This window comes from Salmo salar, unplaced genomic scaffold (genome assembly GCF_905237065.1).
Source record: "Salmo salar unplaced genomic scaffold, Ssal_v3.1, whole genome shotgun sequence".
NCBI lineage: Eukaryota > Metazoa > Chordata > Actinopteri > Salmoniformes > Salmonidae > Salmo > Salmo salar.
Window position 1 is genome coordinate 132,151 of NW_025549701.1, and position 15,660 is coordinate 147,810.

The following is a 15,660-nucleotide window of genomic DNA, read 5'->3' on the forward strand; positions in this document are numbered from 1 at the left end:
GAATTCATCACTGAAAATCATGACTACATACATTGGACACCAGCTACAGCAGCTAAAATACTGAAACATTGGGCAACTCAGCTAAAGTGGTAGAGGAGGGTAAGCGCATAGGACAGTCCCTCCACCAATACACTAATATTATGAATCTCTCCACGGTATTTGTTCTGTCCCCTTCTGAGACTCGGCTGCTGGAGAGGGGACTAACCTTTGTCCCGACACCGATGCGGTCGGATTATGGGGACCTGCAAAGGGACATCCATAGATTCCATAGAAACCTCAAGTTATTAGACCATTTTGACTATACTACTGATTTTATTACCCAACCATTCACTGAAAGATCTAAATGGGAACCCTCACTAAAGAAACTATCACAACCAATTAGAAAACTTATTAAAACTAATACACAGATTATTAGAGATTTACATAGCTCTACCATTACAACTTCACATAACATTACACAAGACGAAAGACTAGCTATAACCCAGCTAAGACAAAACAAACATATAACAATTAAACCAGCAGACAAAGGCTCCAAGATAGTGATAATGGATAATCAGCAATATCTCTTGGAAGCCAATCGCCAACTTTCAATACACAACACTACACTTCCATTCCCACTTCCACACAGATGGAGACACAGACACTAGTGAGACAGATTATAGCGGACCTTTATAAAAATAAATTCATCTCACATAGACAGAAAGTATACTTAGATGGACCTGATATACCAAGACAGAGACTCTTTTACCTTTTACCAAAAATTCACAAAACACCAGAGACGTGGACTGTCCCTTTTCGGGTCCCTATGGGAAGACCCATCGTCTCTGATTGTGGTAGTGAGTCATCTCCAGCAGCTGAATTCATAGATCATTTTCTCAACCCCATCTCACAAAAACATGCCAGCTATATTAAGGACACATATCATTTCATAGACACACTTCGTACAATCCCGGTTCCAGCACAGGCATACCTGTTCACCATGGACATAGACTCTCTTTACACGAACATAGACATCCCCTCAGGGATGGCAGCAGTGGAAGCAGCACTCCGAAGATATCCAGATAGACAGAGACCAGACAAACACATCTTACAGTTACTTGAACTGGGGCTGAAAAACAATGATTTTACATTTAATAACCAATACTATCTTCAGATTCATGGGACAGCAATGGGCAAAAAGTTCGCTCCAGCATACGCAAACATATACATGGCGGACTGGGAGACTACAGCTTTGGAAAAATGCCCACTGCTTCCCTTGGTCTACAAACGCTACCTGGATGATATCTTCGGGGTGTGGCAACATAATCTACAGGACTTCACCACATTCATAGACATCTTGAACAATCATCATCCCACCATTACAGTTAAATATATCATACACCCACATAGAATACATTTTTTAGACACCACTGTTTTCTTTCCAGACACTGAAGCAACCATAGTTTACCTACACACTAAAGTTTATTTCAAAGAAACAGACACGCATGCATTACTCCACCGATCCAGTTTCCACCCCAAACATACCTTTAGGGGGATCGTCAAATCACAACTCATCCGATTCTACAGATTATGCACTCAACAGACTGATTTCAATACAGCTACACACATACTATTTGAGGCATTGAGGAGGAGGGGGTACTCCAAGCGGTCACTGAGATACATCAAAGCGGACACAATAGCAAGCGTCATCCAAAATCAATTGCCTCTTCCTCCTAACCTTAACCCAGGGGGCACTGTTCCTGACACTAACCCTAACCCCAACCCTAACCACAACCCTAACCACAACCCTAACCATAACCCTAACCATAACCCTAACCCTAACCATAACCCTAACCATAACCCTAACCCTAACCACAACCCTAACCACAACCCTAACCCTAACCCTAACCACAACCCTAACCTAACCCTAACCTAACCTAACCCTAACCCTAACCATAACCCTAACCCTAACCACAACCCTAACCTTAACCCCCAGACTTCCCCTAGAAACCCCATTCCCACATTGGGGACGGGGCCGGAACCCAAGAGGCTACCAATCATCAGCACCTATTCACACATAAACCAACGTATACATTCAAGACTGAAAAGTGCATTTTCTAACACACAACAGGCCTTCCCCCACTACAACCATTCCGACCAATCTCAGCATACAGGAGGAATCCTAATCTGAAGGATCTCCTAGTCAATGCAACATTTTCAAACAGGCCCTCTCCCCCAGTACCCACTGAAAGCACCTACTACAGACAACTGACAAACATACACAACCCATACGCACACACCGGTAGCCAAATCACACAACTGATGAACATAAATAGCACCAACATAGTCTATGCAATCACCTGTGCATTATGCAAAAAAAATCTATGTGGGGGAAACTGGATCGACAATTCTAACACGTCTCAAACAACATCTATATACAATCACCAAGAATAAACTGTCAACACATTTAGTTACACACTTCCAAACACACCATATTATACACCTCAATATCACTGGGCTAGAAACAGTCTCTACCTGGACCATAGCCCAGAGAAAGGCCGCTGAATCCAAGTGGATAGCCAACCTTAGATCTCTGGCTCCACTTGGATTAAATGGCAAACTATGAGTAGGGAAACCATTCATACATCTCACATATCCACAAACACAACCCTCCCAATAAACACCAGACTGGTAGCAATAACAGAGATCACAATAGGCCAGTGCAACACAGGGTAAAAAAACCACCAAAAACAGAATTTATCATAAACCTAACCCTAACCCTAACCCTAACCCTAACCACAACCCTAACCCTAACCCTAACCCTAACCCTAACCATAACCCTAACCATAACCCTAACCCTAACCACAACCCTAACCTTAACCCCCAGACTTCCCTAGAAACCCCATTCCCACATTGGGGACGGGGCCGGAACCCAAGAGGCTACCAATCATCAGCACCTATTCACACATAAACCAACGTATACATTCAAGACTGAAAAGTGCATTTTCTAACACACAACAGGCCTTCCCCCACTACAACCATTCCGACCAATCTCAGCATACAGGAGGAATCCTAATCTGAAGGATCTCCTAGTCAATGCAACATTTTCAAACAGGCCCTCTCCCCCAGTACCCACTGAAAGCACCTACTACAGACAACTGACAAACATACACAACCCATACGCACACACCGGTAGCCAAATCACACAACTGATGAACATAAATAGCACCAACATAGTCTATGCAATCACCTGTGCATTATGCAAAAAAATCTATGTGGGGGAAACTGGATCGACAATTCTAACACGTCTCAAACAACATCTATATACAATCACCAAGAATAAACTGTCAACACATTTAGTTACACACTTCCAAACACACCATATTATACACCTCAATATCACTGGGCTAGAAACAGTCTCTACCTGGACCATAGCCCAGAGAAAGGCCGCTGAATCCAAGTGGATAGCCAACCTTAGATCTCTGGCTCCACTTGGATTAAATGGCAAACTATGAGTAGGGAAACCATTCATACATCTCACATATCCACAAACACAACCCTCCCAATAAACACCAGACTGGTAGCAATAACAGAGATCACAATAGGCCAGTGCAACACAGGGTAAAAAACCACCAAAAACAGAATTTATCATAAACCTAACCCTAACCCTAACCCTAACCACAACCACAACCCTAACCCTAACCCTAACCACAACCCTAACCCTAACCCTAACCCTAACCATAACCCTAACCATAACCCTAACCCTAACCACAACCCTAACCTTAACCCCCAGACTTCCCCTAGAAACCCCATTCCCACATTGGGGACGGGGCCGGAACCCAAGAGGCTACCAATCATCAGCACCTATTCACACATAAACCAACGTATACATTCAAGACTGAAAAGTGCATTTTCTAACACACAACAGGCCTTCCCCCCACTACAACCATTCCGACCAATCTCAGCATACAGGAGGAATCCTAATCTGAAGGATCTCCTAGTCAATGCAACATTTTCAAACAGGCCCTCTCCCCAGTACCCACTGAAAGCACCTACTACAGACAACTGACAAACATACACAACCCATACGCACACACCGGTAGCCAAATCACACAACTGATGAACATAAATAGCACCAACATAGTCTATGCAATCACCTGTGCATTATGCAAAAAAATCTATGTGGGGGAAACTGGATCGACAATTCTAACACGTCTCAAACAACATCTATATACAATCACCAAGAATAAACTGTCAACACATTTAGTTACACACTTCCAAACACACCATATTATACACCTCAATATCACTGGGCTAGAAACAGTCTCTACCTGGACCATAGCCCAGAGAAAGGCCGCTGAATCCAAGTGGATAGCCAACCTTAGATCTCTGGCTCCACTTGGATTAAATGGCAAACTATGAGTAGGGAAACCATTCATACATCTCACATATCCACAAACACAACCCTCCCAATAAACACCAGACTGGTAGCAATAACAGAGATCACAATAGGCCAGTGCAACACAGGGTAAAAAAACCACCAAAAAACAGAATTTATCATAAACCTAACCCTAACCCTAACCCTAACCCCTAACCCCTAACCCCTAACCCTAACCCTAACCCTAACCCTAACCCCTAACCCTAACCCTAACCCTAACCCTAACCATCTCGGTTATGGCTGAAACATTTTCCCCTAAACCCCAAGTATTGGCGGGAGATCAATTGACAATAGGGCTGGCTCCAGGGGGGGTGGAGATTGGGAAACACACACAGGTGAGGCAGGCTCTTGTTAATGGCCCTGAGAGGGTATTATATAGCAATGTTGTGGTAAAATGTAGTAATACTATTGCCTCTTTGTCTGACTCTGGCCAGGAGGGACCTGGAGTTGGAGGGGAGCGGGACCCGTGTGAGGTTGCGATTGGGAACCGAGAGGGGGAGGAACAGATGATGATAAGTGACGACAAAACGGAATTTTTCCTGAATACGTCCTTGTCTGAGCCCCCAGGGCGGTCCCAGTTTACCGCCGCTCCGGTTTCCCCGTTGCCACTCCCCTCGGGGACTTCTCCTCTTGGCCGAGGTAAGAGTAAAATAGTGGCACTCATATCGGCCGCAGCCTACCCAGGGGTTTCTTCCTCTTCCTCCTCCATCCCAGTGATTAATTTACCTGTTAGGAGGCCGGGATCAATTAGCCTTGAGCCAGTTAGACACCCAAATTCTACCAGGAAAATTTTGGAATGGGAACTTACAATTAGAAAACCAATTGTTATAATTGGAGACTCCAATATTTCACGGATACCTGGGTTTACCGATTCTAGAGTGCAAGCAGATAGCTTCCCTGGCGCTACGTTCCACCATCTAAAAGGAGTAGTAGAAAAACTAGAACAACATCCAACAGTGGAGAAGGTGGTGTTATCAGGAGGGCTAAACAACTGCCTGTTGAAACAGCTGGCGTTGACCTCCTGGAAGCAACTACAACAACTGCTGAAAGTGGCAGAAAGTACATTTCCTAATGCCATACTCTATGTGCCTATTATTAACTACTCAGATAGATTGGAAAAACAGCAACAGTCACTCTTGGATCAACTTAATCGAAAGATTTTAGAGCAATGTAATTACTTACCTGAGATCAGTAAACTTAGGTTTCACACATTGCCACGGGACCCAGTACATTGGACACCGGAAACAGGAAATACCATCTTAAACTTTTGGTTGGATAATTTAAACATGTAAGGGGAGAACAGTGCTTTGATACAGCTCCATATTCAAATATTACTAATCTCTCACACTCATATATGCTTTCTGAGATAGAAAGAAATGTATTGGAACGGGGATTGTCTTTTATCCCCACTCCCAGAATTTTAGACCGGATGGAGCTTCGTAGGGACCTACACACATATCATAGAAGGCTGAAATTGTTGGATCATTTTAATTATGATACTGACATTCCTTTTGTACCGTTTACAGATCCCTCAGTTTGGGAACCCAGAATACAATCAATATCTCAATCCATCCAAACATTGATTAGGAAGGATCTCGAGGCATTTAGGTGCTTCTGACCTGGGCAGGTAACTGGGGGGAATATGACGGTATTGGATTCAGAAACCATCAAATTGTTGGGGTCAAACCGGAATATAGTTATTAAGCCGGCAGATAAAGGATCACAGATTGTAATCATGGATAGAGTACAGTACTTATTGGAGGCTAATAGACAACTGAATAACCCCCAAAAAATTATGTCGCATTAGATCACTCTATTCAATCTGAGACCAAAAACATGATTAAGATGATATTGTTGGAATTGCTTGAAAAAAAGTTTATTATTCCAAAGCAATATACCTATCTTCTGGGCCCAGATGTACCAAGACCGCGACAATTCTATCTCCTCCCAAAAATCCATAAACCTTTGGAAGAGTGGTCGGTGCCATTTCAGATCCCGAGTGGACGCCCAATTGTTAGTGACTGTGGATCGGAATCATACCGAATTGCTGAATATATTGATTATTTCATCAATCCACTATCACAGAAGCATGCTTCCTATGTAAAAGACACATATGATTTTGTTGGTAAACTTAAAGGTCTTGAACTACCATTGGGGGCGTTCTTATTTTCAATAGACATCAACTCACTATATACAAATATTGATACCCCTTTGGGACTGCGGGCAGTTAAACGGGCCTTTGATAGGTTTCCTGACCCTCAGCGCCCGGATAAAGAAATCTTAGAGTTGCTGGAGTTGAGTTTATTGAGGAATGATTTTAATTTTAATGATAAGTTTTACCTTCAGATCCATGGAACGGCCATGGGGAAGAAGTTTGCTCCAGCCTTTGCCAACCTATATATGTGTTTTTGGGAAGAGACAGTGTTTGTGAAGTGTCAGACCCTTCCCTCTTTGTATCTTAGGTATTTGGATGACATCTTTGGGATTTGGGTGAATTCTATGAGGGAGTTTGAGTGTTTCTTGGAATCCCTAAATACACATCATCCTGCAATTACAATATCCCACAATATACAAAGAGAAAAACTAGAGTTTTTAGACACTCAGGTTTTCTTTGTACCTTCGGAGGGGCAGACTAAATCATTGGCTACTAAAGTCTTCTTTAAGGAGACAGATAGGCATGCTTTGCTACATAAGGCAAGTTATCATCCAAAACATACCTTTAGAGGGATAATTAAATCCCAGTTGATCCGGTTCAACAGAATTTGTACATTGGGTGAGCATGTGGAGGAGGCAACAACCATTCTCTTTGGAGCTTTGGGGCCACGGGGATATTCAAAACGTTTCCTTAGGGAGATAAAAGCAGAGGTAGGAGAATTATTTGGAAGGGAAGAGGGTTACAATAAAACAGCAGAAACACATAATCTGATACCATTTGTTGCTACATACTCTTGGAGTCTGGGTGGACTTAGCAGGACGTTGAGGTCTAACTTCCGGGAAGCGCAACAAGCGGTGGAGGGGCTGTTGAATTGTAGAATAATCTCAGCATATAGGAAAAATAAAAACCTTGGGGATAAATTAGTCCACTCTGCCTTCCGGCAGAAAGAGGTACGTAACAAATTGGAAAAATACCTGGAGAGACCAAAATATATTACTAATGCCTTCTCGGGTTTGGGGTTTCCTATAAGACAGAGAATCGAATTGTCAACGACAAACTTGATTTATGTAATCAAGTGCAAATTGTGCCAAAAAATGTATATAGGAGAAACCAAGAATGCACTACAGGCTAGACTAAAACAACACCTATACAATATGGCAAAAGGTAATAAGAGCACGGGGTTGTATTTACATTTTGGCCTTCATGCCAGTGATAATTTGAAAATCTTTGGTCTGGAGACAAACGGGGGCTGGTCTAGGAAACAACGACAGGGGATGGAAAGAATTTGGATTGGGCGCCTCCAAACAATAGATCCCAAGGGCCTGAATGAAAAATATTAAATTTATTCTGGCTTACTTACCTGATGAGAGGTGCCATCTCCAGTGGGATTGGATGAGTGGGGTTTCGCTTAGGGATAGGATGGTGGGGGGGCTGTGGGAGAACCGCCCAAGATAAATGTTCGTTTATCAAATAATTACTTTTTATTTGTGTGTTTGTCGGGCGGTTCCCCACTCCTGAAATTCTACTCCTCGAAATCCTGATTCCCTATCCTAGACCCTAATATTCAACCCTAATTCTAAAATCCTAATTATCTACCCTAAATTCTAGATCCTCATGCCTAACCTTAACCCCTAGACCCTAGATCTAAACCGGATTCTTGGATTGATCCTAACTTTAACCCCAATCCCTGGTTATTAGGCCCCAACCCTTATTTTTCCATTTTCACCTCAATCTCTGCACCTTTCTTACCTAACCCCTACCCGAACCCTCATATCCCTTTATCTAATCCTCATACCCCTCTAGTTCTAATCTTAACCTTTATATCCCCTTATCTAACCCTAACCTTTACACCTGCTTACCTAATCCTAACCTTGATACCCTGTTATCTAACCCTAACCCTTATACTCCCTTATAATCCTAACCTTAACCTTTTGTATCCCTTTATGTAACCTTTATATCCCCTTAGCTCTAACCTTAACCTTATACCCCTTATCTAACCCTAACCCTTATACCTGCTTATCTAACCCTAACCTTGATACCCCCTTACCTACCCAAACCTTTACATCCCCTTATCTAACCCTCAGTTTACCCTTTATATTTCATTATTAAACCTTTACATCCCCTTAGTTCTAACCTTAACCCTTATACCCTTTTATCTAACCTTAACCTTTATACCTTCTTATCTAACCCTAACCTTTATACCCCCTTATCTAACTTTCATACCCCCTCATCTAATTCTAACCCTTATACCCCCTTGACCCTTATATCACCCCGTTTGGCCCTAACTCTTGGAGCTGGTGTGCCGAACTTCAACCCCTGTATGTCTATGACCATCCTAATTTCAGGTTGGTGGTCTTGACCTTGGGTTTTGGCTTCTATCCCTTAGGGATTTCATCTTGGGTTGCAAACCTAGGTTTTATCTTCCGGATAATCTGTTTATAAATATTTTTTCTTTTCCTTCTTCCCCCCCCTCTTTTTTCTTTTTCCCTCCCCTGTTCTTAATTAAGGTATTTTATACTAGGTTTTTACCATTTATTTAAAGTTTTGCCTGTGCCAGTGCATATCAGATTCGTCTGTTTTTTTTCAAACCTAACCCTAACCCTAACCCCCTAACCCTCTAACCCCCTAACCCTAACCCTAACCCCCTAACCCTAACCCTCTAACCCCCTAACCCTAACCCTAATCAATCAAACACAACTTCTCTACAGTTCAGCACACTTACATACCACTTAAACCATACAGAGTAATTTCAGCATTCAGAAAAAACAAAAATTTAAAGGACCTCCTCACCACAGCTAGATTCAGTAGTAAGCCACCACAAGACCCCAAATCTCACAATTCCCATTTTCAACAGATAAAGTTCATTACAAACACACACAGCCATACATCAGCACCAGTACAACAATCTTATTCACTGAACACACATAACGCTATTTATATCATTACATGCACACTCTGCAATAAACAATACATTGGAGAAACCAAACACACTATAGAAACCAGACTCAAACAACACCTGTACAACATCAAAAGGGCACACTTACAAACGACACTAATAACCCACTTCCAGGATCACCCCATCACTCACCTCACCATATCAGGGTTACAGTCATATATAGGCTGGACCTGTGGGCAGCGAAAGAGGGCAGAACGGGAGTGGATCCAGCACCTACAGACAATAACGCCAAATGGCCTGAACGAGAGGTTTTAGAAAATGGGTTTTAACAGACAGGAAAATGGATGCAGAAGAACATGGTTTTATTTATATTCTATATATTTATATTCTATATATTTATATTCTATATATTTATGTTTTGTTCGGTTTTAGTTTGGTATCTTCCTTTTTTTAGGTCTTTCCATTCTTTTAACAGAATAAAACAATAAAACCAACTAAATGCACAATATTGCTTTTATGTTCATATTTAACAACACTGGTTGAATTAATCTCTCACCACATCAGCTCCTGTACTGTCACCCAGAAAAAGGCATTTTAGAACTCATTTTAGTCTATTTATGATCTTAGGAGGACATCTACAGGCAATTTTAAGTACTACACCTAAATATAATATCATCATCAGAAGGAGAGGGATGAACAGGAGATAGGCCTGTGCACCGTAAAACAAGCCAGCTGATATGAAACACAATTATATTCAAAACCTAACCCTAACCCTAACCCTAATTTTAACCTTTATGATGTATCAATAGGAGAAATAGAAATAGAGAACATGTGCCCGTGTACTTGGTCCTCCTGAAGGGCAATTTTTTTCTTTAACCCTAACCCTAACCCCAACCCCAACCCTAACCCCTAACCCTAACCTCTAACCCTAACCCCAACCCTAACCCCAACCCTAACCCCAACCCCAACCCTAACCCCAACCCCAACCCTAACCCCTAACCCTTAACCCTAACCCTAACCATACAGCAAGACCTCCACTCCAGTTTTAGACTCCATTTCACTCTACACTCCAAATGTCATATATATAATCACGTGCACATTTTGCAAAAAACACTACATTGGGGAAACCCAGTATACAATAGAAAATAGACTTAAACAACATCTATACAATATCAAACGGGCCCATCTACACACAGAACTAGTCACTCATTTCCAGGATCACCCCGTCACCTACCTCAATATATCAGGATTACAGTCGTGTTCTGGGTGGACCAGTGGGCGGCGAAAGGCAGTGGAACGTAGGTGGATAAGAGACCTACAAACAATTACACCCAGCGGTCTGAATGAGCGGTTTTAACAGATCAGATAGGATCCATGGAAAGGGACAGCACTTGTTTACAGGGTTCTCAAGGAGCTGGATGAAGGATGCACCATCAAACAAAAAACACAATAAAGTTTGTGTGGTTTTTCTTATATTCAACAGGTGCATGCTTATTTATAATAGTTGTATTCCTTTTTGTTTGTATGTATTTGAATTTGTTTTTACAACTCAGCACTTGACCTTATAGCACTTTTATAGATAAATGGGCTTATAACTGTGCATATGTACTAATAAAGCATCTATCCCCTGATCCCTTGTATATTTTAACATCTTAGTCCCTTCATGGTCCTAGATAACCACTCAGACTATCATTTTTAGAAGCAATATTAACCTACTTACGTTTTGTAAAGGTTTTTAGGAGTCAATCTAGTATATGTTAACATCTTAGTCCCTTCATGGTCCTAGATAACCACTCAGACTATCATTTTTAGAAACAATATTAAGTTACTGCCTTATTCTAAAATGTACTAAATATTTTTTCTCTCAACAATCTACACACAGTACCCCACAAACAGGTTTTTAGAAATGTTTGCAAATGTATTACAAATAAAAACAGAAATACCTTATTTACATAAGTATTCAGACCCTTTGCTATACGACTCGAAATTGAGCTAATGCGCATCCTGTTTCCACTGATCATCCTTGATGTTTCTACAACTTGATTGGAGTCCACCTGTGGTAGATTCAATTGATTGGACATGATTTGCGCTCCCGCGAGCAGTCTAAGGCACTGCATCTCAGTGCTAGATGTGTTACCACAGACACCCTGATTCAAATCCAGCTGTATCACAACTGGTCGTGATTGGAAGTCCCATAGTATAGCGCACAATTGGCCCAGTGACCTCTGGGTTTGGCCGGTGTAGGCCGTCATTGTAAAAATTATTTGTATATAACTGACTTACCTAGTTAAATAAAAAGTTTTTTTTTGGAAAGGCACACACCTGTCTATATAAGGTCCCGCAGTTGACAGTGCATGTCAGAGCAGAAACCAAGCCATGAGGTCGAAGAAATTACCGTAGAGCTCCGAGACAGGAATGTGTCGAGGCACAGATCTGTGGAAGGGTACCAAAACTTTTCGTCAGCATTGAAGGCCCCCAAGAACACAGTGGCCTCCATTCTTAAATGGAAGATGTTTGGAACCACCAATAATCTTCCTAGAGCTGGCTGCTCGGCCAAACTGAGCAATCAGGGAGAAGGGCCTTGGTCATGGAGGTGACCAAGTACCTGATGGTCACTGAGAGAGCTCCAGAGTTCCTCTGTGGAGATGGGAGAACCTTCCAGAAGTATCACCATCTCTGCTGCACTCCACCAATCAGCCGACTACCACCCGGTTACTCAACCCTGCACCTTAGAGGATGCTGCCCTACAGTCTGTACATAGACATGGAATCCCTGGTCACTTTAATAATGGAACACTAGCCACTTTTATATTGTTTACATACTGCTTTACTCATCTCATATGTATACTGTATATATACTGTATTCTACTGTTTTTTTTGTCAATACCACTCAGACATTGCTTGTCCAAAAATGTTATATATTTCTTAATTCCATTATTTTACTTTTAGATTTGTGTGTATTGTTGTGAATTGTTAGATACTACTGCACTGTTGGAGATAGGAAGAAATGCATTTCACTACACCCGCAATAACATCTGCTAAGCATGTGTTTGTGACCAATAAAATTTGATTTTGATTTGATTTTGTAGTATATTAAAGGTAATAACCCTTGAAACGTAATGTTAAGTTAAATTATGTATTTAGATATTGGTTCCCTTACCCTGTGAGCAGTCTATGAACTGCTCTTAGTCTATGCCACTCTGACATTGCTCATCCGTATATTCATATATTCTTAATTCCAGTCCTTTACTTAGATTTGTGTGTATTAGGTATTAGTTGTGAAATTGTTAGATATGACTTGTTAGATATTGCTGCACTGTCAGAACTAGATGCATAAGCATTTCACAACACCCGCAATAACATCTGCTAAACACATGTTTTTGACCAACAAAATTTGATACTAATGAGTGCAATCAGTCACTTCCTAGAAACAAGAATGTTATCATTTTCAGACAAACAAGTTTCTTCCTTCAGCACACTATTGCAACAGAGTGACTGTTTTGTAATAAAATGTTCAATATATTTCCTTTAACATCCTTTGTGTTGTGTGCTTATTGTTTAACCATTGATTTGTTCTAGGTCATTTTGAGACCTTATGTGTCATCAGGTAGTACTGGAATGTCTACCAATAGCATGTCCATCTTCTTGTTATAAATTACACTGGTCACTGTTCAAAACATTTATGAAGAATTAAGAAAGTATGAATAGTCCCCACATTAGATTAGGGACTGCAATACGACTTTACTAATGATTAGTAAATGGTTCATAAGGATATTTATTAAACATCATATGAATGATTTTATGAATCATTATTACAGAGTATAAAAGTTGTTAATAAATGTGTCAATAACTAGTTTACTAAAATAAATATAAGATAAATGATAAATAAATGATGAATAAACGATTTACTAATCCATTATAAACAATTTAGTGTGTTACCCAATTTCTATATTAATTCAGAGTAAACAGTATCTGAGAGGGCTGCTCTGGTGTGACCCCTGACCTAGCAGCAGTGATGTAGTGAGAGTAGTGGTAGTGTTCATAACCAGTATGTTGAGGTTGAAGTGTCTACTGTGGTCTCCTGCTCTGTTGTGTTGAATAATTAATGTATTTACTGTAGTAGTTATTTATAAATGTGAGAATACCTAGCTGAGTAACATTTCACAAATGTGGCCTTAATATTAAATGGTGGGCAAACTGTAAATTCCTTACAAGTGGTTTATTACTGAATGTTATTATAAAGTGTTACCCATAATTGCATATTCTTACATTTTACCATCAACTAGTTACCCAATACAGAATTTATTTAGTCCTGGACGTTATCTGTTATCATGCAGTGTTGTACATTTCAACTTTAATAAACTTGATGAAGACGTTGTGTCACAATTGAGCCACTACAGGGAGATGTTAAACAACATATGGAATGACTCATTACATCCTCAAAATGTACTATGAGAACACTAACATACTATTTGTCATTAAGTAACACGGAACAACCACAGCCTTAGGTATTTGGAGTACATAATGCACAATGACTACAGTATCCTTTATAAAACAAGGGCCTTCTCCAAGTCATTCCATTCCAATCCAAATCAATCTGAATCAACACCACATGTATCTATGATGACAACACTGAGGTAAGTAATGTCAGTGTATTGCTATATGAAGTAAATACTTACAACAATTGTAGAAAACTTAATCAAACCTCTGGTTGCCAACCTAGGGAAAATAATTATAGGAACTATGAACGTCTTATCTACAAAGTTAATAAAAGTTTAGCTATCACTTTGAACCATGGATAAAAGAAAGCATAAATTATTGGATTAATTAAGGAATTAACAAGTGGCAGAAAAATGATGAAATATGATGAGAAATTGTCAATTAAAAAAGAATAAAACAAGTTAATGAATAGATTTGGAATCCAACAAATTAAATAGTTCAAAACAACAATAGAAAGAGTTTTTGCTGCTTTTGTCTCAGACTTATTAGCCTGTACAGTTTTAACACCAGACACACTGGCAGCCTCTTTAGAAAACACCTTTCTGGCCTGTGATCTGGCCACCACAAAGATTTTCATATAAAGTGTTATAATAATAGAGCACGGGACAATCATTGTAAATACAACGTCAATGATATTACCCCAGGTTATTCCTTCAAAAATAAAACATTCTGTCAAACACCTACTGGGTACCTGTACATTTACTAAGTTTTTTATAATAGCAGCATCGTATATGATAGAACAACACCAGGTAACGGATATACAACACATCATTCTTCTTGTTGTTATTCTAGAGTGGTACATTAAGGGGTCACACACAGCAACATAGCGGTCAATAGATATCAAGACCAAATTACCCAGAGATAAAGAAGTACATAAAAAAGAGATGTAGAAATGAAACGCACAGAAATATTCCCCAAAACCCCAGCATGATTCCATTATTGCTACAGTCATTACTGGTATCACAATCAGTCCCACCAGAAGATCTGACACAGCCAGAGAAAGGATGAGCAGGTTGGTTGGAGTGTGGAGCTGCTTGAAGTGAGAGATGGAGATGATCACCAGTAGGTTCAAAAATACTGTAACTGCTGAAATCATTGAGAAGAAGATGTACAGTGTTATGTAGATAGATGTCGATAGCAAAGCCTTTCTGCAAGAAGAGTTTCCATCTTTCAAACAGTATTGAACATCTTCCTTTTTCTCCATTTGGTAAAAATGCTGAGGTCCTGCTCCTGCTTGGTCCTGTGTGTGACCCTGTCAGGTCAGACTTCTGACAAACTCTGAGCTCTGCCTCTCTATTTATCCCTGAGTTACTGACAGAAACTCCCCTCCCCAGGATCTCTCTGCACACACACGCACACACACACACACGCACACACACACACACACACACACACACACACACACACACACACACACACACACACACACACACACACACACACACACACACACACACGAGCACAGAAATGAACAAACGGTTGGTTAAACAAATTACTTGTGAAAGGATGATGTAATGAATGACAGGATTGGATGTTGCTGTGCCCACCTAGCCTGTCCTTCAGCCTTACTGATAGTTAGAGATGATATTGTTTTCACCTATTTAATTTGTTGGGTTCCAAGGGTAGGCCGTTATTGTAAATAAGAATTTGTTCATAACTGACTCGGTACATTTTCTCAACTGAGCACTTTAAT

General features: G+C 40.5%; 1 protein-coding gene across 1 annotated transcript; it reads right to left on the bottom strand.

The window, feature by feature from the left end:
* Positions 1-13,681: 13,681 nt before the first annotated feature.
* LOC123738596 (trace amine-associated receptor 13c-like) lies at positions 13,682-15,251 on the bottom strand. The gene has a single exon (XM_045713465.1). It carries the CDS (start codon positions 15,169-15,171, stop codon positions 14,224-14,226), a length of 948 nt encoding a protein of 315 aa, XP_045569421.1. The 5' UTR covers positions 15,172-15,251; the 3' UTR covers positions 13,682-14,223.
* Between the last annotated feature and the right edge of the window lie 409 nt (positions 15,252-15,660).